Source organism: Kogia breviceps, chromosome 16, assembly GCF_026419965.1.
Source record: "Kogia breviceps isolate mKogBre1 chromosome 16, mKogBre1 haplotype 1, whole genome shotgun sequence".
In the NCBI taxonomy this organism is placed as follows: Eukaryota; Metazoa; Chordata; class Mammalia; order Artiodactyla; family Physeteridae; genus Kogia; species Kogia breviceps.
This window is the reverse complement of record NC_081325.1, coordinates 25,320,142-25,347,957: the sequence shown is the minus strand read 5'-3', so window position 1 is coordinate 25,347,957 and position 27,816 is coordinate 25,320,142. Positions and strand designations below refer to the sequence as shown.

At 38.7% G+C, this 27,816-nt stretch overlaps 1 protein-coding gene across 2 annotated transcripts in view; it reads right to left on the bottom strand.

Moving 5' to 3' along the window:
* VWA8 (von Willebrand factor A domain containing 8) overlaps positions 1 to 27,816 on the bottom strand; it is a 345,450-nt gene that overhangs the window by 211,327 nt on the left and 106,307 nt on the right. For both annotated transcript variants that reach the window (XM_059041719.2, XM_067016182.1), the window contains exons 15-17: positions 16,388 to 16,556; positions 13,765 to 13,842; positions 9,621 to 9,736 (exon numbers count right to left, since the gene is read on the bottom strand). In XM_059041719.2, coding sequence (XP_058897702.1) covers positions 9,621 to 9,736; positions 13,765 to 13,842; positions 16,388 to 16,556 — 363 coding nt within the window. The remainder of the gene's footprint in view (positions 1 to 9,620; positions 9,737 to 13,764; positions 13,843 to 16,387; positions 16,557 to 27,816) is intronic.

The window sequence follows — 27,816 nt, the reverse complement described above, 5'->3', positions numbered from 1 at the left end:
ACTTAGATAGACAGACACACTCACTCTCCCTCTTACTAATTATAACCAATTAAGGATGATCAGTCTTGATCTGTGAAAGCTAGATAATAAAATATTTCAGAATAAATATAAACTTCAAGTATGTGTGAAGATGAAGTATGTTTGTTGAATCTCCTTCAATAAAGAAAACTAATGTGTAATTAGCAGTATTTGTTTATATACAACATTTTGCAGGACAAGAATTAAAATAATTTGCTTTTTAAAATGGATTTAGTATACCTCATACATCTTATTTATCATTTAACTGGCTTTTCAAATTTTCTTAAATAGATAATACAACCACAATTTAACCTACTTCAGATTGGCAATCACAAATTCAGATTAGTGGAGGTGGATTAATGAGGTTTTCTTTATTTTCTAATACAAATTATTAGATGACTTTAAGATTATTCTGCTTGATTTTCCCTTCCTTTTAAAAACTATACCTGTTTATCTATTCTATATGTACGTTGTCAAAACAACTATCTTGTGAGTAACAGAGGCATTCTTCATTTACAATTCGATTGTGTGAACATCATGGGCTTAGAACATGAAAACAGAGTTTCCCTCACACATAAATAAAGTTATATCCAGAATTTATGATCACAAGTGAGCCCAGGGAACTGCTTTTTTTTTTTTTTTTTTTTTTGCGGTACGCGGGCCTCTCACTGTTGTGGCCTCTCCCTTTGCGGAGCACAGGCTCCGGACGCGCAGGCTCAGCGGCCATGGCTCACGGGCCCAGCCGCTCTGAGGCATGTGGGATCTTCCTGGACCGGGGCACAAACCCATGACCCCTGCATCGGCAGGCGGACTCTCAACCACTGCACCACCAGGGAAGCCCCAGAACTGCTTTTTAATCCACGGTTACCTGCGCTATATTACTATAAACGAACCCTATGTTTCAAATAAACATACTAAGAACATACACTTCTAATTTAGGTTTTCCATAGCTCTAAATCTTCGGTGGTTCCCATAGCCTTGAGTATAAGCTTTAATAAAAGAGATGCTGGTGTGAGCAAGAAGGCAAAAGCATGAGTGTGTAAAAAACTGTTGGATTCCCTGTACCTGTAACATTCCAAACCACATAACTGAAACCAACTATCTCTCACCTACTGCCTCATTTTGGTTTTAGGTTGTGATGGGGGGGTTATATAACTTTAGTCAGTTCAGCATCAAGTGAAACTTACTGCTGTTCATCTTTAACCTTTCATCACCACTCTTAGATTGTTGCCTTGTTCAAAACCAAGCCCTCACTTTGTCTCTCAGACCCGATAACTGGGCTTTTATGTTGTTTCCTGAGCCCTTGTCTTGGAACCTACCTTTCTCTCACCACTATCTCACAAACTAGAATCTGACCTGGTAACACTAGGCCCTGTGGCTGCATCTCCATTGATTGACAATGATCTGTCAAACCACCATGATTGACAATGACCACTTTCAAGCTTAGACATTGTGTGCTCTTCCCAGAAACCCCTTACATCTATGTAGCCTGTCTGTCAACACATCCTCACATTCCCTGTACTGGAACATTTCTAGACTGCCCTCCAAAGCCTGTGGAGGATAGCGAACAAGGCATGTACACCTCCCTTTCAAAGGCAGTGACAGGCATTGCTTGCAATACTGTGCTCTTTCCTGCTGAGACTGAACGTGCTTCCGATTAATTTCAACCTCACACCAGAGAGCACTACCAAATAATCAGAGGTAGCATGGAAGTTGATATATATTTACATCTAGAACCCGTATTCTAAAAGATATTAGCCTACCTAACAAATGAGGAGAATGAAGCATACTAGGCAATATGAGGCCAACCCTTACTTTTTCCCTAGGTTTCAAGGGGTTACTTAACTGCTTCCTTTCTCATTGCTCACTGATATTTTCTACTTGCTTTTTTCTCTTCTTCTGTGGCCTTTGGTAAAATAAGTAGATAAGTGAAAGAACATCACTCTTTCTATCCTACCTCTCTATAACCAAAGCAATGACATATCCTGTTATGAAGTTTTCAAGTACATTTATCACTATTATGAGCATTGGAGTGTCTTTAAAAAATCATTATTAACATTATTTTCACTTACTGCCAACAAAAAAACAATTAGAAAGTCTCTAGTGTCATTACCTCTTAGTTATAAGAAAACTGAATAAAGATTTAACCACATCCTGGGAAACAGAAACAGAGGTAGTAACCCTAGCCTAACTCAAATAACTGTGTCTTTGTCACAGAAATGGGATAGGGACAAAAATCTTTGTCACAGAAATTTTTATCTAAAGATTCCTTAATCTTGGATTAAGGAATAAAATAGTATTTCTAAGAATGGTAGAATGAGCTAGAATAAGGACAGGGTATGCCCTCAAATTACCAGCCTAAGAGGAGGAATATTAGTAGTAAGAGTGAGAGAAAAAGACTGAGGGGATATAAGGCAGTCTATGATTTCTATTTAGAACGTATAATTAATTTATACCTGATTTTAAATCTTAAATTTATAAACACTATTGGAACATTTAAGATAATATGGATCATCCTATTTATAAGTTTAATATGTTATACTTGTGAGTTATTTAGTTTCTCAGGAAGGTTTTGTCTGTTAACTTCAGACATCTGAAGTACTTAAAAGGAAACTATATATATGTATTTTATTAAAAAATTTCAAATGTTTGAAGATATTTAATTTAGCCAAGTTTTATAAATGGAATCAAACATTTTTTGAAGGCCCATGAATGTAATGAAGATCTGCTAGACTTACAGAGTAAGTTGAGTAACAGAAAAATCTAAAGATCAAGATTTTTGACATTATATCCTTAAAAAAACTGAAAAACAGGAGGAGTTTCAAGATGGCAGAGGCGTAAGACGTGGAGATCACCTTCCTCTCCAAAAATACATCAGAAATACATCTACATGTAGAACAACTCCTACAGAACACCTACTGAACGCTGGCAGAAGACCTCAGACTTCCCAAAAGGCAAGAAACTTACCCATGTACCTGGGTAGGGCAAAAGAAAAAAGGAAAAACAGAGACAAAAGAATAGGGACAGGACCTGCACCAGTGGGAGGGAGCTGTGAAGGAGGAAAGGTTTCCACACACTAGAAGCCCCTTCGTGGGCGTAGACGGGGGGTGGCGGAGGGGGGAAACTTTGGAGCCGCGAAGGAGAGCGCAGCCACAGGGTGCGGAGGGCTAAGCGGAGAGATTCCCGCACGAGGATCGGTGCCGACCAGCACTCACCAGCCCAAGAGGCTTGTCTGCTCACCCGCCGGGGCGGGCGTGGGCTGGGAGCTGAGGCTTGGGCTTCAGGTCGGATCCTAGGGAGAGGACGGAGGTGGGTGGCGTGAACACAGCCTGAAGGGGGCTAGTGCACCATGGCTAGCCGGGAGGGAGTCCAGGAAAAAGTCTGGAGCTGCCAAAGAGGCAAGAGACTTTTTCTTGCCTCTTTGTTTCCTGGTGCACGAGGAGAGGGGATTAAGAGCGCCGCTTAAAGGAGCTCCAGCAACGGGCGCGAGCCGCGGCTATCAGCGCGGACACCAGAGACGGGCATGGGACGCTAAGGCTGCTGCTGCAGCCACCAAAAAGCCTGTGTGCAAGCACAGGTCACTGTCCACACCTCCCCTCCCTGGAACCTGTGCAGCCTGCCACTGCCAGGGTCCCGTGACCCAGGGACAACTTCCGGGGGAGAACGCACGGCGCGCCTCAGGCTGCTGCAATGTCACGCTGGCCTCTGTCGCTGCAGGCTCGACCCACATCCGTGCCCCTCCCTCCACCCGGTCTGAGTGAGGCAGAGCCCCCAAATCAGCTGCTCCTTTAACCCCGTCCTGTCTGAGCAAAGAACAGTTGCCCTCATGCGACCTATATGCAGAGGCAGGACCAAATCCAAAGCTGAATACCAGGAGCTGTGTGAACAAAGAAGAGAAAGGGAAATTTCTCCCAGCAGCCTCAGAAGCAGCGGATTAAATCTCCAAAGTAAACTTGATGTACCCTGCATCCGCAGAATACCTGAATATACAACGAATCATCCCAAATTGAGGAGGTGGAGTTTGGGAGCAACAATATATATATATATATATATATATATATATATATATATATATATATATATATATATATATATATATATATCTTTTCCCTTTTTCTCTTTTTGTGTGTATACATATGCTTCTGTGTGTGATTTTGTCTGTATAGCTTTGTTTTTACCGTTTGTCCTAGGGTTCTGTCTGTCCCTTTTTTTGTATAGTTTTCAGTGCTTGTTATCATTGGTGAATTTCTTTTTTGGTTTGGTTTTCCCTTCTTTCTTTTTTTCTTAATTAATTTAAAAAACTTTTTAATAATTATTTTTTGTTTTTTACTTTAATATCTCTCTCCTTTTCTTTCTTTCTCTCTCCCTCTCCTTCTCTCCTTCTTTCGTTCTCTCTCTCTCTCTCCTCTCCTTCTTTCTTTCTCTCTCTCTCTCTCTCTGTCTCTCTGTCTCTCTGTCTCTCTCTCTTTCTTTCTTTCCTCCCTCCCTTTTACTCTGAGCCGTGTGGATGACACACTCTTGGTGCTCCAGCCAGGTGTCACAGCTGTGCCTCTGAGGTGGGAGAGCCAAGTCAGGACACTGGTCCACAAGAGGCCTCCCAGCTCCACATAATATCAAACGGAGAAAATCTCCCAGAGATCTCCATCTCAACGCCAAGACCCAGCTCCAGCCAACGACCAGCAAGCTACAGTGCTGGACATGCTATGCCAAACAACTAGCAAGATGGGAACACAACCCCACCCATTAGCAGAGAGGCTGCCTAAAATCATAAGTTCACAGACACGCCAAAACACACCACCAGACATGGACCTGCCCACCAGAAAGAAAGACCCAGCCTCATCCACCAGAACACAGGCACTATTCCCTTCCACCAGGAAGCCTACACAACCCAATGAACCAAATTTAGCTACTGGGGGCAGACACCAAAATGGGAACCATGAACCTGCAGCCTGTGAAAAGGAGACCCCAAACACAGTAAGTTTAACAAAATGAGAAGACAGAGAAACACACAGCAGATGAAGGAGCAACGTAAAAACCCACCAGACCTAACAAATGAAGAGGAAATAGGCCGTCTACCTGAAAAAGAATTCAGAATAATGATAGTAAAGATGATCCAAAATCTTGGAAATAGAATGGAGAAAATACAAGAAACGTTTAACAAGGACCTAGAAGAACTAAAGAGCAAACAAACAATCATGAACAACACAATAAATGAAATAAAAAATTCTCTAGAAGGGATCAATAGCAGAATAACTGAGGCAGAAGAATGGACAAGTGACCTGGAAGATAAAATAGTGGAAATAACTACTGCAGAGCAGAATAAAGAAAAAAGAATGAAAAGAATTGAGGACAGTCTCAGAGACCTCTGGCACAACATTAAATGCACGAACATTCGAACTATAGGAGTCCCAGAGGAAGAAAAAAAAAGGGACTGAGGAAATATTTGAGGAAATTATAGTTTAAAACTTCCCTAATATGGGAAAGGAAATAATCAAGTCCATGAAGTACAGAGAGTTCCATACAGGATAAATGCAAGGAGAAACTCGTCAAGACACATATTAATCAAACTATCAAAAATTAAATACAAAGAAAAAATATTAAAAGCAGCAAGGGAAAAACAAAAAATAACACACAAGGGAATCCCCAAAGTTAACAGCTGATCTTTCAGCAGAAACTCTGCAAGCCAGAAAGGAGTGGCAGGACATAGGTAAAGTGATGAAAGGGAAAAATGTACAACTACATTACTCTGTCCAGCAAGTATCTCATTCAAATTTGAGGGAGAAATTAAAACCTTTACAGACGAGCAAAAGCTAAGAGAATTCAGCACCACCAAATCAGTTTTACAGCAAATGTTAAAGGAACTTCTCTATGCAGGAAACACAAGAGAAGGAAAAGACCTACAATAAGAAACCTAAAACAATTAAGAAAATGGTAATAGGAACATACATATCGATAATTACCTTAAATGTAAATGGATTAAATGCTCCAACCAAAAGGCATAGAGTGGCTGAATAGATACAAAAACAAGACCCGTATATATACTATCTACAAGATACCTACTTCAGACCTAGGGACACATATAGACTGAAAGTGAGGGGATGGAAAAAGATATTCCTTGCAAATGGAAATCAAAAGAAAGCTGGAGTAGCAATTCTCATATCAGACAAAACAGACTTTAAAACAAAGACTATTACAAGAGACAAAGAAGGACACTAAGTAATGATCAAGGGATCAATCCAAGAAGAAGGTATAACAATTGTAAATATTTATGCACCCAACACAGGAGCACCTCAATACATAAGGCAAATAATAACAACCATAGGGCTTCCCTGGTGGCGCAGTGGTTGAGAGTCTGCCTGCCGATGCAGGGGACATGGGTTTGTGTCCCAGTCCGGGAAGATCCCACATGCCGCAGAGCGGCTGGGCCCGTGAGCCACGGCCACTGAGCCTGCGCGTCCAGAGCCTGTGCTCTGCAACAGGAGAGGCCGCAACAGTGAGAGGCCCACGTACTGCAAAAAAAAAAAAAAAAAAACAGCCATAAAAGGGGAAATCAACAGTAACACAATCACAGTAGGGGACTTTAACACCCCACTTTCACCAATGGACAGATCATCCAAAATGAAAACAAATAAGGAAACACAAGCTTTAAATGATACATTAAACAAGACGGACTTAATTGATATTTATAGGACATTCCACCCAAAAACAACAGAATACACTTTCTTCTCAAGTGCTCATGGAACATTCTTCAGGATAGATCATATCTTGGGTCACAAATCAAGCCTTGGTAAATTTAAGAAAATTGAAATCGTATCAACTATCTTTTCCGACCACAACGCTATGAGACTAGATATCAATTACAGGAAAATATCTGTAAAAACTACAAACACATGGAGGCTAAACAATACACTATACTTAATAACCAAGAGATCATTGAAGAAATCAAAGAGGAAATAAAAAAATACCTAGAAACGAATGACAATGAAAACACGATGACCCAAAACCTATGGGATGCAGCAAAAGCAGTTCTAAGAGGGAAGTTTATAGCAATACAATCCTACCTTAAGAAACAAGAAACATCTCAAATAAACAACCTAACCTAACACCTAAAGCAATTAGAGAAAGAAGAGCAAAAAACCCCCAAAGCTACCATAAGGTAAGAAATCATAAAGATCAGATCAGAAATAAATGAAAAAGAAATGAAGGAAATGATAGAAAAGATCAGTAAAAGTAAAAGCTGGTTCTTTGAGAAGATAAAATTGATAAACCATTAGACAGACTCATCAAGAAAAAAAAGGGAGAAGACTCAAATCAATAGAATTAGAAATGAAAAAGGGGAGGTAACAAATGACACTGTAGAAATACAAAGGATAATGAGACATTACTACAAGCAACTATATGCCAATAAAATGGACAACCTGGAAGAAATGGACAAATTCTTAGAAAAGCTCAACCTTCCGAGACTGAACCAGGAAGAAATAGACAATATGAACAGACTAATCACAAGCACTGATGTTGAAACTGTGATTAAAAATCTTCCAACAAACCAAAGCCCAGGACCAGATGGCTTCACAGGCGAATTCTATCTAACACTTAGAGAAGAGCTAACACCTATCCTTCTCAAACTCTTCCAAAATATAGCAGACAGAGGAACACTCCCAAACTCATTCTACAAGGCCACCATCACCCTGATACCAAAACCAGACAAAGATGTCACAAAAAAAAAAAACTACAGACCAATATCACTGAGGAACATAGATGCAATAATTTTTGCTCATTTTTGCTTTGGCTTGAGTTTTATCCAATCCTTTTTACTGATTTATTAAAATGATATTTTTCTCAGTAATATGTTAATATGGTGAATTTTAAAAAACAATAGTAAACCTTCACATTCTTGAGATAACTCCAAATTGCTCATAATTTATTTATGTATATAAATAAATTATATATTTCATATAAATATATATGATATATATATATATTTAGCTACAATTGGATTTCATTTAGGATTTTTGTACACATTCCATGAATTTGATTTATAATTTTCCTTTCATACATTATTCTTGTCTGGTTTAGGTATCAAGATTACACGAGACTCAAAGTGAATTGTTTTGTTTTCACTATTTGCTCTCTAGAATGGTCTCTAGAATGCTTTGTGTATGATTATTTCATTCATTCCAAAGTATTATTTTCCCTTAGGCTCTGAAACTGTTTATATTACTTGGCATTGACTATTTACTTCTATTAATACACATCTATAACCAAGTTCTGACTAAGGAAACACTGGGTAGATAATGAATCTATCTTTCTGTATATATTGGGTTGCCCAAAAAGAATGAACTTTTTGGGCAACCCAATAATTTCTTCAGTTCATGAGCCTAAAAAATAGGCAACTGAAGCATGATTTTTTCTAATTTTCATTTGGAAGTCTAATATTAATCTACTTAAAAGAAAAGGAGAATCAACTTTATTATATCTCATAATTATTAGTTATTCAAAGAAGTACCCCAAAGACACTGGAAACAAACCTCATTTTAGCCTCATTTCATCACAGAACAAATTCAAGTTGCAACATAAGGAGCTTACTTTAACTACAAGAAAAATTGTCCACTACGCTGAAAACTTATAGAGGGCAGTTAGAGATCCTCCTAAGCTGAATATAGATTCTATTTTAATTCCTTTAATATATCAAGGAATGAATGGACAACAGTTATAACCACAATAAAAATAATTACCAGGGCTTCCCTGGTGGCGCAGTGGTTGAGAATCTGCCTGCCAATGCAGAGGACACGGGTTCGAGCCCTGGTCTGGGAAGATCCCACATGCCACAGAGCAACTGGGCCCATGAGCCACAAGTACTGAGCCTGCGTGTCTGGAGCCTGTGCTCTGCAACAGGAGAGGCCGTGATAGTGAGAGGCCCACGCACCCCGATGAAGAGTGGCCCCCGCTCACTGCAACTAGAGGAAAGCCCTCGCACAGAAACGAAGACCCAGCACAGCCAAAAATAATAAATAAATACATAAATTAAAAATAATAATAATAATAATTACCAGATCATATGAAAAGAGTCTAAAAGAAATCTCCAGGTCTATTGGACATTGCTATTAATCTTTTCTTATTATTCTTTTAAAATAGTTTCATGCAAGTATGATTCTGTAAGGAAATTATATAAGCTGATGTTTTATTAATAATTTCCAAACAAGTATGAAAAATATTAGTGTTGACTGAAAAGATTTTAGTTTTGTCAAATTTGGGCAACAGGACAGTACTACCAAGCATGGAAAGTTCCAGTGCAAATTTGGGAGGTACTAAGTGCTTAAGAGCACTCGCTCAGAAGACACATGAGCCAGCATTCAAATACCAAACCTACTTTTACTTATTTACTACTGTCTGATTTGAGTAAGTGACTTAGTTTTCTCATCTATAAAAATCTCTTTAATTTATTACTATGCCTAAGCAAGGTAATATATGTTGTAAAAACTGAACACAAGGCTGAAATAGCTACATATTCAGACTGATACTTTTTCCAGAGCTGTGAGTACAGATTATGAAACTTATGTCACTGTTTTAGCAAAGACCCAGAAAGTTGAATTCAGTATTACCTGGAAAGACAGGCTTTAGTGACAGCACTGTGAAGATTTTCGTTAGGATACTGTGACAGCCGACGAGAAATCCTCAACAGCTGTCTGGTAGAAAGGGACGCTGCCAATGACTGTGCCTACCAAAAGGCAAAGACAGGCTGTTAAGAGTCTTGTTTCAACTTGCTGAACGTCCCTTTGGATGGGTATCATAGCAGAATTCATTATTCCTAAGGACAAGGCCAAACTTAAAATAAATATGTACTGTTAATGAATTACAAATAAAATAAACAGAAACCAATTTACACTTAAAACATCCTTAAAGACATTTTAAAAAATTCCATAAAAACTATTTATTAATTAAATTCAATTAAAGTACTGTGTATACATGTTTTTTTGGGGGGGTGGGGGAGGAGGCTGGATGGAGGAAAGATGTTACATTGTACAGATTGAACCTGACTTACAAATAGCCCTTATGTACAAATAACCATTTGTTCATTTTTTTTCCTGCTTACACAAAGCCAAACTGTTAAGATGGCCAGAAAATGCTTACAGTTTTAAGTAAATCTATGACTTTTGAAACAGAAAAAAGGAGTTGTGGACAATTTAGGCTTCTGATCATAGAGGTGTCAACCAGTTGTCACTTGGGGGGCAGCTTACAGTTTGGAATCCTTCTCTGACACTGTCAGAATAATTTCCCTTTGTGTTCTTACTCTTCTCCAAATCCCATTAATAGAGCTGCTAGTATAGAGCTCAGGATATGGTAAGTACCAATGAATATTTGTTGACTTGAATTTGAAAGTATCTTAGCAGGCAGCATAATGTAATAGTAAAGTTTATAAGCTTTGGAGTCAGACAAATCAGTCTTCCATTTATTAGCTGTATGATTCTGGCAAGTTTCTTAATCTCTTGAAGCCCCAGTTTCCTCATCTTCAAAATGGCAATAATAATGCCTTCACTTTTCAGGTGTTATGAGGATTAAATTAGAAAATTATTCTAAAGCATTTAGCAGATGTTGGACACATATGGGTGCTCAACAAATGGCAGCAAGTTTTTTTTTTTGGCTGCATTGGGTTTTCATTGCAGTGCACGGGCTTCTCACTGCAGCAGCTTCTCTTGTTGCACAGCACAGGCTCTAGTTGGTGCACATGGGCTCAGTAGTTGCAGCATGCGGGCCCTAGGGCACACAGGCTTCAGTAGTGGTGGCGCGTGGGCTCAGTAGTTGTGGCTTGTGGGCTTAGTTGCTCTTCCCAGACCAGGGATTGAACCCGTGTCTCCTGCACTGGCAGGCGGATTCTTAACCACTGCGCAACCAGGGAAGCCCAGCAATTATTATTTAAAGTCAGCCTCTTCAAAATGAAAAAAATCTAACAGAGGAAGGGAACGGCGCCTACACATTAGTAGGAATCTAATGCATCAGATTATTACTGGCCTATTGTCTAACTAAGATCAGCAGCATTAGAAGACAGTGGTTTTCACTGAAAATCAAGAGAAGAGGAGAACTTCTGAAGTAAACTAGTCCACTGGTGGTGGTGAGGAGGCACAGAAGAGACCAGAGTGAAATGTCACAGAGTCTGACAAGGGCAATAAAGTGGCCCTGAGCACCAGAGGAAACGGAGAAGGAGACTCTATTAAATTAACCAAGGATTCAGAATGGATGGTAGGAGGATGCCAAAACTACACTACGTTGTTTGTTCCTTTTAACACTTCGCTTAAGCCCATCTCTGTACATCCCAAGGAAGCAGAGAGTGAATTGGTTTCTCCTTTCTCATGTATTTCACAGCTCCATGAGATGTTGGACTGCTGTTATTAGCATTACATTTCAGCTACAACTTGGGCTAGACACTCCTTTGGGGACTAGATTAGGACCATGACCACCATTTATGACATATCCTTTATTCTATTGAAAAACACATTCTAAGTTACAAAGAACTCATAAGCAAAACAGTTGATTCAGACTTCTTCAACAAATTTGCATTCTAGACATGGAGACAATATTTAAATATAAGAAAGCATAAATTGCAATTCAAAATAGCATATAATTTAATGCAAAAATAAGTGGAGCACTTGACAAAACTGCTCTAGGGGCTTAAAATGTTCAAATGGGTGGCAGAAATGCTATGAACAAAGGCACGAAAGCAACAGGAACAGAAATACAAGCAGAATGTGAGGAAGCCAGCCCAGCTTTACTAGAGGGTCCTGCTGGAAAGCTTGCTGCCTAATATCAAAGACCCGTAAATCACATTTTGACGAGTTTGGCCCTTCTTCTAAAGGCAATAGGACTCAGTAACATGATTTTAGAAAGACTAACCTGGCAGGAATATGCAAAGTAGTTTAAGGACAGAGAAAACTGAGACAGGAATCAGAAAGCTACTTCAGTTACCTACTTATAAAGAGATAAAGTCCTACAGTAAGGTTACTGGCAATAAGAAAGGGGAGAAGGGATCAAACAAATGTTTCAAAGGACTTGGCAACTGATGGATATGAGAAAGAAGGATGGATGTGAGAAGGTAGGAAGAATTAAGGAAAAGATTGTTTCAGCCACTATGATCGAAAGTATTAGAAGTTAAATATGACTTAGCAATTCTCATCTTAATATTTGAGACCATGAAAAATTCCTATTTTAATCATGGAAAATGTATGAAAAATGACTCCAACCAGAAGATTCTTATGACAAGAGTCCTATTAAACCATACAGTAATTTTCCAGGTTACAAAATTCTAACCTAATTCCAAACATGACATTGAATTCAGGCTTCACATTTCATTCCAGTGAACAGTAAGGACTTCTCATGAGTTTACAAAACACCACATCAGTTGATAATACCAAAATGCTTTGCAATAACATCCAGGACTAAATCAGAAAGAAGTTTAGGTTGAGCCACTTATGTGTTGAGTAAAGGGTTTGGCTATTTCTGTTCTCACATTATTACCAACTGAAAATTGAGAATGTACTTTTAATTTAAAAATTCTAATGTACTTAACACTTATAATATCAAATTTCTAACTGCAGTTTTATCTTGCAAAGAAAGGGTGAGGATGTGAGCACATTCCCTTAGTTACCATGGTTATTCAGTTTAAGAGCACACCTCAAGGGGTATTTTTGTATTAACATGATTAATAATAGTAATTCAGCTTAAAAATATGAAAGGTCTTTTCAAAAATTATTAAAAATAAATTTTCTATTTTTCCTCTTAAAGAATTATTTCTTTTATGAAAATGTAATGTTCTCTGGGAGAGAAAACTCCAGGGAAATCTATTAATAAATTAATACCTAATTAATTTATTTATTCATGCACTCAGCAAACATTTGTTAATTTTCCAGTATGTGCCAGGCACCAGGATGGGAAATAGCTGGTGCAAGGACGCTCTGACCCTCCTTTGTCCCCCTGAAAGCAGGAAATGAATCTCCCATGGAAAAGATACCCCCCCGTACCAGGAGGGTAGAAAGCATCCTTATCACCAGAAATAGGAAATTTAGGACTGAGAAGCCTATATAAACAAACCTTGTTTCTTCTTCACTTAATTACTATCCCAAGCCCAAACTTCTTTGTGTTGTCAGTTCTTCATAATTTTATTGTTTCTTTGACTAAAAGGTATAAAAGCTACCTGCTTTGGTCACTTTTTGAGTTTCAGATTTTTATGGGGCTTTTGCATGTACAAAATTAAATTTGTTGTTTTTCTCCTATTAAACTCTCTCATGTCTATTTAATTATTAGGCTAGCCAAAGGACCTAGAACAAAAGAAGGTAAAAGTTTCCTGCCCCTATAACATCTCAAAATGTAAATACAATCCAAAATAGAGAATCAATAAGGAAGAAGAAGTTAGAAGCTGAAGATAAAGTTGTAGGCAGGAACACAGAGGTGATACTTGAAGCCATAAGAATACATGAAATTGCTCAGCACAGGAGAGAGAGAAGTAGACCCAAACCTCCTGGAATATCCAAGTACTCCTCTAAAATTAAAAGTTGTTTTCTATGACACCAGCCATGAGGAGCTGGAAGAAATGTTAAAGTCATTGAAACAGTAAGATATATACATAAGAGAAAGCATAGCATAAGGGGTAAATATATCAGCTTAAAAACTAGATTTTAAAGCACTGAACTCTAAGAATATAAAGCAGCAGCATGTCAACAACAGAAAATCCTATGGAAAATAACCCAGACTTACTGTTGGATCCTGTGTCTCTCTGAGTTTGTGTGTAAATGATAACAATTTGTCCAAAGCTTCCTGAGGCATATTTGGGACCTATTTTATAAGAGAATTAAGGAAAGAAAGAATAAATTGGAATATATGATCAATCAACCAGAAATTATGGCTACTTACCAAACAATATTAGAATTATAATTTTTGAAATCTCTGATTATAGGTATCATGTTTAACCTGTGGATAAATTTGCTTATTCATCTTCTCAGGAAACACTTCTGCCTCTGCTTTCTCTTTAAGAATCAGGTAAAAAAGATGTGGTACATATATACAATTGAATACTCCTCAGCCACAAAAAAGAATGAAATAATGCCGTGTGCAGCAACACGGATGCAACTAGAGATTACCATACTAAATGAAGTAAGTCAGACAGAGAAAGACAAACACTGTATGAGATCACTTATTTGTGGAATCTAAAATATGACACAAATGAACCTGTCTATGAGACAGAAACAGAATCACAGACATAGAGAATAGACTTGTCAAAGGGGAGAAGGGTGGGAAAAGGATGGATTGGGAGTTTGGGATTAGCAGATGCAAATTGGCATATATAGAATGGATAAACAACAAGGTCCTTCTATATAGCACAGGGAACTACATTCAATATGCTGTGAAAAACCATAATGAAAAAGAATGTGAAAAAGAATGTATATATATGTATAACTGAGTAAGTACCTTGCTGTACAGCAGTAATTAACACAATATTGTAAATCAACTATACTTCAATTAAAAAAAGAAAAAGAATCAGGTAATCAAAACCAGGCCACTCTTCACTTACAATTCCATCACCAGGACAAAACTGAAAGGAGCCTCTAACCAATTAAAAACTGGCATAGAGTGTACCCATAAGAAACTTTCCATATATTATATTCTTTTTTGTTATCTTCAACTCTAATTTAGGCACTTTTCTTACTGAAACCAAACTCCTTCATTTAGTAGTAATCTCATATTTATGTCTACTAAGAGATGTAAGGTATCCTTGTATAAAGGGTGGATGCTCAAGCTGTCCATTTTATCAAGGACTTTACAACCACATCCCTGGGGGGTGGGGAAAGGACGGATTGGGAGTTTGGGATTAGTAGATGCAAACTATTATACAGAGAATGGATAAACAACAGGTCCGACTGTATAGAACAGGGAATTATATTCAATATCCTGTGATAAACCATAATGGAAAAGAACACGAAAAAGAATGTATATATATATGCATTATTGAATCACTTTGCTGTGCAGCAGAAATCAACAGAACATTGTAAATCAACTCTACTTCATTAAAATAAATAAATAAATAAACAACAACCACATATCTGAGGGGCTTGATCTATTTATCAATGAACTCTGAAGGACAGTTGCCCCAAAACATACACTGATTGCTTTTAAGTACACCAATTTTAAACTAATTAAATATGTATTTGTATTGAATAATAAGACATTTTTACATAAATAATAACAAGTCTAAAATTTTAATTTAAAAAGAGCAGAAGTTGTTGTTACAACAATGACTGGTATCACGTGACTATTTCAGAAATAAACTGCTCAGGGTTTCTTTGGGCATTTAAGTAATTGGAACTTTTAAAATTTGAAGCTCTATTCAGTACATGCTCATTTATTCTTTAAATCAATCCTATGATGTAAGAAGTAGTATCATCCTCATCTTCAGATGAAGAGCCTACAGTTGAGTAATTTACCCACGATCTAGAAGCAATCAGTAGTGGATTTGACATTTAAAGGCAAGCTATTTGACTTTAAAGCCTATGCCCTTATCCACAACCATGCTCATAAGACCTAAAATTGATGAATTCATTCTGGTATTTCAAAGGGGATGGGTGCATTTATGTAAAAAGTTAATAATTAGTGATCTAGAATAGTACTGTCCAATAGAACTCTCTATGATGATGGCAATGTTCTTTATCTATGCTATCGGCCACTTGAAATAAGACTGAGAAACTGAATTTTTGAATTTGATTTAATGTGGCTAGTGCTACTACACTGAATAGTGCAGTTCTAGAACTCCAAACGTGCTAAACACAGTGCTTGGTTAAGGCAGACACTGCAATAATAGTTTACATACACTACAAGCCACTAAACAACTAATCAGTTAAGTATAGGATATATTACAACCCCGAGGGGACCAGGACTACTTAGTATTTTCTACAAAACCTAAGGAATTAAAATATATTTGGCCTCTCCTAATAGTAGGAACTTAAAATTTAGTCACCTTCAGCTGAATATGAAAGGAAAAGGAATTTCCAAACTGCTTCCACATGAGGAAAACGTAGAGATTAGCCTACATTCATGGTTCTCAAAGTGTGGTCCCCAGACCAGCAGCTGTCAGCATCACCTGAGAACTTTCGAAGTGCAAATTCTCATGTTCCATCCCAGAACCACCGACTTGGCAATCTGTCATTTAACAAGCCCTCCAGATGATTTTGAAAAATGTTGACATCTGAGAACCATTTTATGAGGAAATCTGGAAATTAACAGTGAGAAAAAGCCCAAAATATCCAACTCTGCTCAAGCAGGTGTCACAAAGACCTTAAAAAGAGAACAGTTGAAGGCAACAGGCTAGAGCTGGCCTCACTCTTACCATTTTCTTAATCACTTGGATTTCTTCACTTTTGACAAGTGGTTTCATGTAATGGAAAAAGAACATGGTTAAGAATTCTGGTCCCAGCCACTGCTGTGCAGTGCTTCCAGTAACAGGGGGTTCTGCTAAGGCGATGATTCTGAAGGAGGGGTGGACAGGAAAAATCGATCTAAAAGGAAAAAAAAAAATTCAAAACATAACCTTTTATGTTAGAAATTAGGTCATGGTATTATTGCCTAGGCAATAATAAGGCTGTACTATAGTTAAAGCTATTATCCAAAGAACAAGCTTTGAAAAAAACAAGTCAGGACATTCTAAAAACCTAAGATTAAGACAAAAGAAGAATCACCAACCATTAATATTTATGATGTACCACATCCACTGATGAAACTCCATTCCTGGTACAAACCACCGTTCTGGATACGTTGTTATACCTACATTAAATCTTCTCCATAGTCCCTTGAAACATAACGCCAAACAGTCCATATTCATTTCATAGGTCCCCTGTCTTTATTCAAAATCTCCTGTCTTGCAAGGAACCCACTCTACGTCAACCATAGAAATACCAAGAAGTATGATTCAGGATAAGAAGACTTTTTTTTTTTTTTTTTTTGTGGTACGCGAGCCTCTCACTGTTGTGGCCTCTCCCGTTGTGGAGCACAGGCTCCGGACGCGCAGGCTCAGTGGCCATGGCTCACGGGCCCAGCGGCTCCGCGGCATGTTGGATCTTCCCGGACCGGGACACGAACCCGTGTCCCCTGCATCGGCAGGTGGATTCTCAACCACTGCGCCACCAGGGAAGCCCGACTTTTTATAATATAGAAAATTTAAGCAGCATAAGGTGTTGGATTAAAATTAAACTTTGGATTGGCAATAAGAATACTTAGGTCTTAAAAAGGTAGAGAAAAGTGAACTTCTATATAATTCACTCTTTTGTCATTTTATAGGAAACAATATGATTTTTAAAGTAATCTCTTTGATAAATCTCTGCTAGGCAATCTGAGGATGTAAATATTCTAGGACACACAGAGGAATAAAATAAAACTTCCCATGCTTTGTGAAATGACTTGAGTAGTTTTTGAAGGAGCTAGAAACCCTTTATCATGATCTAATCATGAGTAATATCCTCAGTTCTTATCAATTTTCAAAATTGCAGTGCAAATAGACCTTTTGAGGCTTATATCATCCTTGCTGAGAAAGGAGAGATGAAACTCAAACACTTGCAAAGATCTTCAGAAAAACAAAAATAAAGGGATCTAAATGGCATTTCTTCATTGCCATTAACTATTGTGGTAGATCTCAAGTTATGTGATTGGGCAGTGAGAATATCAGGAGATAGGACATGTGTAGAGAGAATCAAATAAATACTCTGAAGACTTCAGATAAGAAAAAGTCCTCCCAATAGAAAAGGTAGGTCCACTGAGTCCCTGACTGCATGATCTATAATTTTAGGGGGCGACAGCATAATTTGTAAGTCAGGGAAAAGCAATTTTTAGAAATGGTCATATGAAAAGTCTGGATGAATTCCTAAAAGCTACCAAACACCATTTCATTTCTCTAGGTAGGAAAAAAAAAAAAAAGACTTCTTTTTCCCAAGCATGGCATGGGGATGATCTGTTCAAAGGAGTTGTTCTAGGAAAAGAGGAAAGGAAAACAACACAGATGATGCCTGAAAGTCCTGAGGATAACACGATCACTCATGATTGCTAGTAATTAGACAGTCACCTAACAGAACCTGTACAGAGAAAATTCTATGATCTGAAAGCTAAAAGGAAAGGTTATTCCATTTTCCACTTCTGCTAAGTGATTTGCTATAATCCAGAAAAGTCTGCTTCATGGCCCAGCAACAGATGTTGGATTCATCCTTGATCCTTCTCTCTCCTAGCTGGGACAAAAGAAGGTGGCAGAGACAGAGCCTGCTTATTTGTGCTTTGTTTAAAATTAAAGCTGCAAATGTAATTTTTTACTCAAGACAGCGAGGGATACTAAATTAGGGAACAAACAAAGCCAAAATCCAATAAGCAAGCCAAAAGAGGACGTCTAATTTACACCTTAAACCAATAAGGTCAGGAAAAGGTACCATAGCTGAGCTGTAAATTCAGGCCTAGAAGAACAATTCACATGCAAGCAAGCTAGGTGGTTTTAACTAATATAGGGGGATGGTTATTGCTTATGACATGCATTGTCTGTGGCTTGCTTTCTGGTACTGACTCTAGCAGGGTACCCAAATGAGCTGGATAAAATTAAAGGAGGCAGTTTGTGAGACAGCTGATGTGACAGGAAGAGAAGTGTATGCTGACAATAAAAACAGCCATCAAACTACTGAATGACAGGATGAGAAGGATCTTTTTGTTTGTTAGGATCTCTGCAAAGGCTTCCTTACATATAAATAGGTCATATGGAAAGTCATTTCCTGATGAAGTTAGGTTCTCCAAGCCGGAAAGTTAGAGGGCAGAGTACTCCTGAGGCTCAGCCATGTACTTTCAGGTGATCTGACATACTGGTGGGTAACACGAAAGCTGAAGCAGTGGCAAATAACTGAGAATTAGGAAATATGCACTATGAAAATTTAAAATCAAGGTTAACTTCAATTTTACTAGAATTTAACAACAAATAACAAGTGAAACTAAAGATATGGATTAACTTCAGATAAACAGATATTATTTCATGAAGATTAAAACATTTTAAAGCAAAAGATCTTTTCCAAAGATGTAAAAAATTAAAATATTGCGGTCAATATGTTTGTTTGGGGGCATAAGTTTTTAGAGAGTAAAGTACTCTCAAATGTTTCTCAGCAATAAAAAGGAATGAATTACTGATATACATAACAACATGGAATATCTCAAAATAATTATGTTGAGTGAAAGAAGGCAGATCCAAAAGAGTAATAGTGTGTGATTCCATTTATATAAATCTCTAGAAAATGCAAGTTACACAGAATAACAGGAAACAGATTCCTAGGGGTAGAAGAGGAGGGTGAGAAGGGGAGAGAGAGAGGGATTACAAAGGGGACCAAGGACACTTTGGGAATCGTAGATGTAGTCATTATATTTATTGTGGTGATGGTTTCATAGGTGTATAAAAAAGCCAAAAACTATCAAATCGTATACTTTAAATATATAGTTTTTAATATGTCAATTATACCTCAACAGAGCTTTAATAAAACAAAAAATTCAATAAATTTCTATCGTTTGAAGGAAATTATATGCTACATTTTTGTTAAATGTGTTTATTAAGGAATTTGAAATAATAATATAGAAGGTTTTTATAAAGATATTAATCATGAACTGGAAGAGGATTTTGTAACTGGCCTTCCACACTATAATACTAATGTTCCAACTCAGAACCTAGAGGTTATGCAGTCCTGTACAGTACCTATGCAGTCCACATTTCTCCTTTTTTGCAATGTAGCAAACTGCATGGACACACCTAACACATCTTTATACCACACAGTGTCTAGTGTGATGATAGATGAGAGATAGATAGATAGATGGATGGATAGACAAATAGATAGAGAGATAAATGTGTTGCTGTTGTTAATAACCACCACTGCAAGAAAATTTTTGAAGACCTTTGGTGGCAAGCACAAAAAGATAAGTGATAAGAACGGAGAATAATGGTTTCCCATTCAAAAGCAGAGCAGCTAGTCTAAATCTGGTCTTGAATGAATTTTTGAGAGAAGGTTCATTCTTTTTTTTTTTTTTTTTTTTTTTTTTTTTTGCGGTACGCGGGCCTCTCACTGTTGTGGTCTCTCCCATTGCAGAGTACAGGCTCTGGACCCACGGGCTCAGCGGCCATGGCTCACGGGCCCAGCCGCTCCGCACATGTGGGATTTTCCCGAACTGGGGCACGAACTCGTGTCCCCTGCATCAGCAGGCGGATTCTCAACCGCTGCACCACCAGGGAAGCCCGAGAGAAGATTCATTCTTGTATCAAATATGTGATACATTTGTGTTTAAAAACGACACAAGCAGTACACACAATAATAAGTAATGAGGTCCTTCAAAGGCACAGAGTTTAGAACTTTTCCTTGACCGTAAAAATGTTTAGGATTATTTTTCAAAATCAGAATTTGCATATAGCGTTTTGTTTTGAAATCAAACACAAAGACTTGGGCATAAAATCCTAGATCTACCTTGAATTTTGTTAAAAATTTATACAGCCTAATTTTCTAGCAAAGAGATCCTGAGGTTTCTGGGGGAGGTAGGAAAGTACCTACCGCGAATGCTTGAATCCTAACTATCTTCAAACATGAGTAAGAGTAAAAGGGTCCAGGGAATGTAACGGATTGAGGATTGTGCCCAATGTCCACTTACACTTCACAACTGATTAATAAAAAGTGGGAGATTATAAACTGTCTTCAATGTTTAATCACAATCAATAAAAATATTCAATAAAAATGCAAAAACATTAGAGCATATATAATTACAACTGAGACTAAGCCCTTAATCTTTATTTCTTCCCTGAGATAACCAGAAGGCTTATTTTTCGTAAAATAAACTATTAGTAATTCACAGAAACTCTCACTCCCCTCATCTAGGCTCTAACCAACAGCAGGAAGGGACATATTTAGCAGCCTATAGTATTGTACTCCCCCTTTCCCCAAAGAAGTTTTCTCATCAAAGAAAGTAGTTCTGTTTCGGTCCTTATTTCCTGTGAGAAATGCAGGCATGGTGTCTGGTGTGTGTGGCCATCATGTTATTTCTAACGACCACGTCCACAGTATTCCTGGCGTCTTGCAACAGAAGAAGGAAAGTCTCTAACATTTCTGAAGCTATTTCTAAGGGAACATTAGCTATGTCATTACCTGCAAAGAATACTAAGGAAACGATCAAGGTATATGATCTTGGTGAAGGATTAGACCCCAATGAAGGTAAGCAAAGGAGTCAAATATATTTGTATAGAAACTGGGTTTCATACTATGAAGCTGAAAGGCTTGGTAGCTCACTGCTAGTAGATGTTAATTATGAGACCCCATGTTATCAGTTTTGTCATTAAAAGCCAAAGTGTTCCTAATTAGTAGGTTCATAAAAGGAAACATTGCTAGCTCAGAAAGTTATCTAAAACTGGATTAATAGAATTACTTTACCTTGAGTTTTCTAGAATTTATTCTAGGTTAAGATTTATTTATTTCTTCAAAAACATTTACTAAGTGACCTACTATGTATCAGATATTGTGACACTCAAAACAAAGAGATGACGTATAGAGCAAAACAGAGTCTGGACAACATTAAAGTCCTAGGTTCCAGTTATTTCCTGAGGCCCAAGAACGTTCTTTCCCTTCCTTTGAACATGTGAGATACCCCCAAATTCCTTCTTGCAAGAAATTAAAGTTTTTCTTTTGTTGCTCTTACTTGTAGCTACAGGATTCCTGCCAAACACAAATATGAAAATTGTTCCTATCTGAAAGCCAAAAGGTATCTAAATTTATCAAACTGGGTCTAGAGGCAAAGAAGCTTACTTCTGATTTCCTTTCATTCTACCTTTGACCTTTCTTCTATCTCAAAATTCCCCACAAAGAAACAAAGCATTAATAGCTGAGTTTACTTAAAGACGAAGACAAATAATAATCACTTTGCTGAACTTCAGTTCTGTGCTTAGGTACAGAATAAAAGGATAGAAGACTTGGGTTATGAGTTCTAATTTATACTTCAAATACTAATGCCAAGAGTGACATATTAGATATGGACACAATACAGGATCAACTCAGCTAGGTAATGGGTCATATAACTTATAAGAACAACTCATGAAAAAAATTTTCTCACAGGGTACAAATTTCCCACTTTTTACGCTATGCTATGTCCTTTTAGTCAAGCTGCCTGCTCTCTGCCCAATGAACACAGCCTTGAAAGACATAGTCAAGTGGTTTAAAGGAAGAATCTAACCTTTTCAACCCTAAAAGAGCACATATTTATTCTCAGAAAGACGAAAATGGGCAACAAAATTAAAGCAAGGTTAACCAGGAAAAGGTAAAGAAATTTACTAACAATCCACATCATCGGAATGAGGCAGATTCTGTAATACGACTGTGTATAACAATAAAATAGAGAAAAACTATTTACCATCATAAGAAAACAGTGTTTCTCAGGTTAAAAAGAGGGGGAGTGCTGATAAGGAAAGCAATTAGGCTTTCAACTGGGAGAGATATTTGAGACAGAGAGGAGAATCCATTTTTAGACATCTCACCTCTGAAAAGTCAATAAAGTCCTGACAAATTGACAGAACATAAGAGAAAAAAGAAGTTCAGTCCAGGAGGCTCAATATCTAACTGATGAAAATTGCAGAAAGAGAGACCAGAGGAAATGGGGGACTGGTAGCAGAGAGAGATCTAGGATGACATGTACTCTACACATATGGAGAGCAACAAATCCAGATTAGGGCTAGTGAGAACATACCATGGAGAAAGGCGAAATGGACAGAAGATGAAATTGATAGAATACGTGATGTGCCCGAATGTGCCAAGACGAGATTTAGACAACAGAGGAAATGTCTGGGATGAAAAAATGATACACAAATAATAAGGTTGGGAAAGGAGATCAAGGTGGCAGAGTAGGAGGAAGCTGAGCTCACCTCCCCCACAAACACGTCAAAAATACATCTACAGGTGGAGCAATTCTCACTGAAAACAAACTGGAGACTGGCAGAAAGACTCTTATACCACCAAGGGAAATATCCACACAGAGTTGGGTAGGAAGGGAAGAGAAGCGATCAGGTTGGAACCTATGCCCCTGAGAGGGGACACAGTAGAGGAGGGGGATTACACAGGCTCAGAGATCCTCCCTGGGGAGTGAGCAGTTCAAAACATATATTAGGCACCTCAGTCCTGGGGTCTGACTCCTGGAAGACAAATCCGCCTAGCTGGCTTGCAAACCAGTGGGACTTACAGGAGGGCTCTAAGAAACCTAGACTCTGCTTGTGAAGAAGGCAAACTCACTTGCTTACTCCCGGAAACAAGGTGTAGGAAGCAGATTGAAACTGCTTGGCGTTCTAGTTGGCTTCCAGAGACCAGCCCAGAGCCCATCCCAGCCAGTAACTAAGCACCCGCTCCAGCCCCTCTAGCTCTAGCTCCACACTAGGGAGAAGCCTGCCTTTGCAGAGCAGAGTGCTTAGCTGCGGGGGATGGAGCTGGCTCAGATCCAGCACAACATCTGAATGGGGTGAATGTGGCCATTATTGGTGTTCGTGGAGGTGCCATATCAGGAGCAGTCTAAAGATCTGACTGGTGTGCTGGGAGTGAGGGAGGGAGCACACTTAGAGGGAATGGAATGAGCTCAGACCAGACCCTCAGGGCTTCTGCTCCAGCACGGTGGAACCCAACCCTGACTCCAGTAGGGTGCTGACAGCCACATAGAATAGGAGAAGTCCTGGGCCATACCTGGCTCTGGCTCTAGCCCCTCCATCTCCAGCCCCATCACCTGAAAAGGTGATGGCTGCTAGCACACCCTAGGAAAAGATGTGACCCATGCTCACTTCATATTTACCTCTCCCACCAAATCCACTGGGAACTGCATAGAGATGCTCCCACACAAGGGCACCCCTTCAAGAATGGGATAGGTCACTGTTTTATCTAATTTCATAGTGACAGACAAAGTTAAGTAAAATGAGAAGATAGAGGAATTTGTACCAAATGAAAGAATATGGAAAAAAACCTGAAAAAACTAATGAAACAGAAATTAAAAATTTACCAGATAAAGAGTTCAAAGCATTAGCAATAAGAATGCTAACTGAACTAAGCAAAAGAATAGATGAACACAGTAAAAATTTTAGTAAGGAATTGGAAAATATAAAAAAGAACCAGTCAGAGCTGAAGAATGCAATAACTGAAATGAAAAATACACTAGAAGGAATTAATGGCAGATTACATGATACAGAAGAATGCATAAGTGATCTTAAAGACAGAATAATGGAAATCACCCAATCAGAGAAGGAAAAATTTTTTAAAAATTTAAATAAGAATAGTTTAAGGGACCTCTTGGACAACATCAAGTATACTAATATTCATATTATAGGTGACCCAGAAGAAGAAGAGAGAGAAAAGGGTCAAAAATGTATTTGATAAAATTATGGCTGAAAAATTCCTGAACCTGAAGAAGGAAACAGACATCCAGGTATAGGAAGCCCAGAGAGTCCCAAACAAGATAAATCCCCAAAGGCTCACACCCAGACATATCATAATTAAAATGCCAAAAGTTAAAGATAGAATTCTAAACTCAGCAAGAGAAAAAGAGTCACATATAAGGGAACCCCCCTAGGGCTATCATGTGATTTTCTGTAGAAACTTTGCAGACAAGAAGGGAGTGGCAGGAGAGACCTTCAAGATGGCAGAGGAGTAAGACTTGGAGATCACCTTCCTCCCCACAATTACCTCAGAAATACATCTACATGTGGAACAACTCCTACAGAACACCTACTGAACGCTGGCAGAAGACCTCAGACCTCCCAAAAGGCAAGAAACTCCCCACGTACCTGGGTAGGGCAAAAGAAAAAAAAAAAAAAAACAGAATAGGGACAGGACCTGCACCTCTGGGAGGGAGCTATGAAGGAGGAAAGGTTTCCACACACTAGGAAGCCCCTTCACTGGCAGATACGGGGGTGTGGCGGGGGGGAAGCTTTGGAGCCATGGAGGAGAGTGCAGCAACAGAGGTGCAGAGGGCAAAGCGGAGAGATTCCCGCACAGAGGATCAGTGCCGACCAGCACTCACCAGCCCGAGAGGCTTGTCTGCTCACCCGCCAGGGCAGGCAGGAGCTGGGAGCTGAGGCTCGGGCTTCGGAGGTCAGATCCCAGGGAGAGGACTGGGGTTGGCTGTGTAAACACAGCCTGAAGGGGGCTACTGCACCATGGCTAGCTGGGAGGGAGTCTGGGAAAACGCCTGGAACTGCCTAAGAGGCAAGAGACCACTGTTTCAGGGTGCGTGAGAAGAGGGGATTCAGAGCACCACCTAAACGAGCTCCAGAGATGGGCGCAGGCCACAGCTATCAGCATGGACACCAGAGACGGGCATGGGATGCTAATGCTTCTGCTGCAGCTACCAAAAAGCCTGTGTGCAAGCACAGGTCACTATCCACACCTCCCCACCTTGGAGCCTGTGCAGCCTGCCACTGCCAGGGTCCCGTGATCCAGGAACAACTTTCCCGGGAGAAAGCACGGTGCCTCAGGCTGTTGTAACATCATGCTGGCCTCTGCTGCTGCAGGCTCACCCCGCATTCCATTCCTTACCTCCCCCCACCAGCCTGAGTGAGCCAGAGCACCCTAATCAGCTGCTCCTTTAATCCAGTCCTGTCTGGGTGGAAGCCTCAACATAATAAAGGCCATACATGACAATCCCACAGCCAACATCATTCTCAACGGTGAAATATTGAAACCATTTCCTCTAAGATCAGGAACAACACAAGGTTGTCCACTCTCACCACTATCATTCAACATAGTTTTGGAAGTTTTAGCCACAGCAATCAGAGAAGAAAAAGAAATAAAAGGAATCCAAATCAGAAAATAAGAAGTAAAGCTGTCACTGTTTACAGATGACATGATACTATACATAGAGAATCCTAAAGATGCTACCAGAAAACTACAGCTAATCAATGAATTTGGTAAAGTAGCAGGATACAAAATTAATGCACAGAAATGTCTTGCATTACTATACACTAATGATGAAAAATGTGAAAGAGAAATTAAGGAAACACTCCCATTTACCATTGCAAGATAAAGAATAAAATACCTAGGAATAAATTTACCTAATGAGACAAAAGACCTGTACTCAGAAAACTATGACACTGATGAAAGAAATCAAAGATGACACAAACAGATGGAGAGATATACCATTTTCTTGGATTGGAAGAATCAACATTGTGAAAATGAATATACTACCTAAAGCAATCTACAGATTCAATGCAATCCCTATCAAACTACCAATGGCATTTTTCACAGAACTAGAACAAAAAATTTCACAATTTGTATGGAAACACAAAAGACACCAAAGAGCCAAAGCAATCTTGAGTAAGAAAAACGGAGCTGGAGGAATCAGGCTCTGGGATTTCAGACTATACTACAAAGCTACAGTAATCAAGACAGCATGGTACTGGCACAAAAACAGAAATATAGATCCATGGAACAGGATGGAAAGCCCAGAGATAAACCCACACACATATGGTCACCTTATCTTTGATACAGAAGTAAAGAATACACAATGGAGAAAAGACAGCCTCTTCAATAAGTGCTGCTGGGAAAACTGGACAGCTACATGGAAAAGAATGAAATTAGAACACTCCCTAACACCATACACAAAAAGAAACTCAAAATGGATTAAAGACCTAAATGGAAGGCCAGACACTATTAACCTTGTAGAGGAAAACATAGGCAAAACACTCTATGACATAAATCACAGCAAGATCCTTTTTGACCCACCTCCTAGAGAAATGGAAATAAAAACAAAAATAAATAAATGGGACCTAATGAAAGTTAAAAGCTTTTTCACAGCAAAGGAAACCATAACCAAGACAAAAAGACAACCCTCAGAATCGGAGAAAATATTTGCAAATAAAGCAACTGACAAAGGATTAATCTCCGAATTTACAAGCAGCTCACGCAGCTCAATATCAAAAAAACAAACAACCCAATCCAAAAATGGGCAGAAGACCTAAATAGACATTTCTCCAAATAAGATATACAGATTGCCAAGAAACACAAGAAAGGATGCTCAACATCACTATCATTAGAGAAATGCAAATCAAAACTACAATGAGGTATCACCTCACATCAGTCAGAATGGCCATCACCAAAAAAATCTACAAACAGTAAATGCTGGAGAGGGTGTGGAGAAAAGGGATCCCTCTTGCACTGTTGGTGGGAATTTAAATTGATACAGCCACTATGGAGAACAGTATGGAGGTTCCTTAAAAGACTAAAAATAGAACTACCATATGACCCAGCAATCCCACTACTGGGCATATACCGTGAAAAAACCATAATTCAGAAAGAGTCATGATCCCCAATGTTCACTGCAGCTCTATTTACAACAGCCAGGACATGGAAGCAGCCTAAGTGTCCTTTGACAGATGAATGGATAAAGAAGATGTGGCACATATATACAATGGAGTATTACTCAGCCATAAAAAGAAACGAAATTGAGTTATTTGAAATGAGGTGGATGGACCTAGAGTCTGTCATACACAGTGAAGTTAAGTCAGAAAGAGCAAAACAAATACCGTATGATAACACATATATATGGAATGTAAAAAAAAAAATTGTCATGAAGAACCTAGGGGCAAGATGGGAATAAAGACACAGACCTACTAGAGAATGGACTTGGGGATATGGAGAGGGGGAAGGGTATGCTGGGACAAAGTCAGAGAGTGGCATGGACATATATACACTACCTAATGTAAAACAGACAGCTAGTGGGAAGGAGCCGCATAGCACAGGGAAATCAGCT